Below are 3,347 nucleotides of genomic sequence, written 5' to 3'. Positions count from 1 at the left end.
TTATTTATGTAAATAATATATGGTCGTGCTTATGTATCAATAATGACAAAACGAATTATCAGCTTCTCATACTTCAGCTTCTCCATATCTCGGAAGACAGGAGTCGCCGTGACATGCATATCGTTATCGGATGATAAGTCAGCAAGCCCAGATCATCCAAGGCCATTGACAGAGTGAAGTATGACATGTGTATGCTTTCTTGAGAGATATCTATGGTTCCAGCATTACAATATTGGATTTTCGTTAACAAAATATTACGTACTGTACCTTCTTTCACAAGTCCCATTGAATCACAGAAATGGCCAGAGCATTCAGTAACTGACGACAACACGAGTTAGATAATTTACCAATTAAAAAATCTAAGGAAATATAATCATTATGCAAAAATCGTATCAATCAAATATATGCAGTTTAAACGGCAAGAGCAGTGGAATAAGCATTTCTTCATAAAATATATTCTCTTGTCATACCCCAAACTATCTATGCCGTGTCACCCAACCTCCAAGAAAGTTGCCGCAAGAAGATTATGCCAAATCACAGGTTGGAGAAAGTGGGAATATTGGACATTGCTGCCAACTACTGTTGTCGAAAAAAAGCTCGTTTGACAGTAGCTTTCAACATGCAGAGACGATTGTTTGTGTGCCGTTAAACACCTGAGGAGTGCACGACATGCTGAGTCAATATTGATCTCATAATGCCTAAGGCCTTGATCCCACGCTTCTTCTCTCTGCTCTCGATGTTCAGTTCGTGTTCTTGAATTCCCGCTAGCAAGGACACCAGCAAATCAAGTGACTGCAGTCGTGCATAATCACTGTCTTGTCCTCTCGTTCATAATTAATGGCACAGGTTGATGGGCAATGTTCTTTATATCGCAATATACCCTGGATTCTGACAATGTGAAGATTTGTGTCCACATTGGTCATGACTGCAGAAAATATTTCATCACATGCGATTATTTTCGGACTAACTTGCATATATTTAGGCTAATAATTCTTGTATTATGAGGCCAAAATCTTAATCAGAGACGACAAAGTAAATTACAAGGCATTTTTAATTTGGCGTAGAATCAAGACATTTACAAGGAATGTATAAGAAAACTATAATAACTTTACTTTCAAATCTGATATAAACTTTTTTTTTTGTTAGCTATATACCCTGTTGCCAGTGCATAAGGAAATTTCTCCTACGGTTAAATGGTTTTTGAATACGATGGTAGTTTACAATATTTTATTTCCATATTCCAATACATTTATATAACATTTGTGGCTATCATCACTTACAGTTAACATTGCAAGTTGCAAATTAGGTGATACAGATAATCTCTATTTATGCAATATTCATTCATAGCTTCCAGGTTCATTCGAGTCGATAACATTCTAACAGCCTAATTCCTACCGACTGAATGGGTTTCCTTAGGTCTGTCAATTCGATAAATAACTTCTGCAATGTTATAGTAACCCTCATACTCCACAGTTTCGGGTGTGGTGTCGTAGTGGTAGTGTCCACCGCAGTCACTCCCGTACCCATGCGAGTGTTCCACACGTAGGTCGAGGTCGGGGTCGCTGGAGACGAACGTTGAGAGGAACACCATCGGCGCCGGCATGTCAAAGAACCGCAGCCATTCGTTGACCTCGGCGTCGCAGGTCAGAGGCACAGGTGAGAACTCGGGCATCACATGGCACTTCGCCTTGCCTTCCACGAGACGGAAAGTTCCTCCCAGACCCACCGGCTTGTCTCCATAGTGTATCTTGAGTGCCTCCCTCATGCAGGTCACCAGGTTGGTGTCACCCGTCCGCTTCTTGGCCGAGACGCGCAGCACTTTGCCAGGACGCCCCTCGCTAGCGAACATGTTCAGCATCAAAGCGCACCTTGTCTCGGTTTGAGGAAGCTTCTGTAGCTCATAACTGCCTGCAACATTTATTTTTGCCACTCGGGAACCATTCGAAGTGCTGTCCCCGGTCTTGATATTTGCCATCATTTCACTGTTGACACCCACATGGGGATGAGGTCCTGCCCCTGCGCCGACCACAAAGGCAGATGGAAGTCCAACTGCAACTGCCAGGTCTTTAACATCGTACAGTTTGTCTTTCTGCACCATGGGCATGAGGTACGGCACGCCCCCCACGTCAGCCAACCGAGGCGATCCACACAATCCTGCTGCTTCTAGTCCATAGGGAGGTTTAGTCAAATCTGGACAATCAACGACTGTAACCTCGGCATTGGCGAATTTGGCCTTTAGTGCGGTCTGCAACACCTCTGCTACCTCCTGCAGTGGCGGTGTATGAAGGGGTTTGTGTGCAACCGGAAAGGAAGACATTTTCAAACTGAGCGAACTTCTTACGTGTATCTGACCACCTCTGACGTTGGGGAGCAACTGACAACAGCTGAGAAATGTAGCACAAATACAGATGTCCAGCAAGCTATGATGACCTTGAAATTTTAGACAGTTGTTGTTGGGTTTCGGGTTAATTTACATTAACGATTGATCTTGCCATCGTAAAATTACCCATAAAAAACAGAAGTTCGTCAAGAATAAAAAATACCATAGAAATGTCGAAGAAGGCGTGCTGAGTGATTTTACATTCACTCGTATATTTAAATGTCGAGTGAGAAGGGTGTGCTTCGCGATTTTACACTCTGCTCGTATATTGTGATTCAGTTTTATAGACAATTCACTGCCACATCAGCATTTTAACTGAAATATCTGTTGCAAATGAATGCTTCATTTTGTCAACTCAGCTTTAATAAAAGTTTCGTAACCATGACACACATACGATTCCCTAACTTCAACTTCTAAAACACGTTGAAAAAAAAGAAGCAGCAACACATACATGTTCCCAGTAGACAAAAACTAGAGAAATATATCATAATTTTCCATAAAATTCTTACCGGCGAAATGTACGGATAACGTTAGTCTGTTGTGACGTCATCGCCCACACGTGCTGAAAAGCGTCTGCTAGGAGAAGTAGTCGGCTCCACACCATAGATTAGTTATTACAGAACACATTAAACACATTCCGTGAGTCTTCGTATTTTGTGAAGGGTGAATAGTTGTTTGTGTCTTTTTTAGCGTATAAGGAAGTAAAGTTGTGATTAATTAGAGACGAAGGTTAAGGGACTCCAAAACATTCGTCAGTTTAAACCAAAGTTAACCAAATGTTATATGTGTGAAAACTGTGTTTATGCAACTCACTGTTTCAGGTTGAATGTGACAGAAGTAATTGTACCTCGTAGAAAATAAAGAACTGTGAGTTGCAGAAAAGCTATGTCGTTGTTATCTGTGACAAGAATTGTTGATGCGAAATCGTTTTGGATGATGTAACTATAGCATAGCACTCTTAGACAAG

General features: G+C 41.5%; 1 protein-coding gene across 1 annotated transcript; it reads right to left on the bottom strand.

The window, feature by feature from the left end:
* Positions 1–1,212: 1,212 nt before the first annotated feature.
* Positions 1,213–2,388, bottom strand: LOC119587027 (ester hydrolase C11orf54 homolog). The gene has a single exon (XM_037935769.1). It carries the CDS (start codon positions 2,315–2,317, stop codon positions 1,385–1,387), a length of 933 nt encoding a protein of 310 aa, XP_037791697.1. The 5' UTR covers positions 2,318–2,388; the 3' UTR covers positions 1,213–1,384.
* Between the last annotated feature and the right edge of the window lie 959 nt (positions 2,389–3,347).

This window comes from Penaeus monodon, chromosome 22 (genome assembly GCF_015228065.2).
Source record: "Penaeus monodon isolate SGIC_2016 chromosome 22, NSTDA_Pmon_1, whole genome shotgun sequence".
Taxonomy (NCBI): Eukaryota; Metazoa; Arthropoda; class Malacostraca; order Decapoda; family Penaeidae; genus Penaeus; species Penaeus monodon.
Note: the sequence above shows the minus strand (reverse complement) of the source record. Positions and strands in the feature narration are given on the sequence as shown.

Bases quoted from the DNA above. Each gene is read 5' to 3' on its own strand.
- LOC119587027 (XM_037935769.1), bottom strand. From the start codon at position 2,317: ATGTCTTCCTTTCCGGTTGCACACAAACCCCTTCATACACCGCCACTG.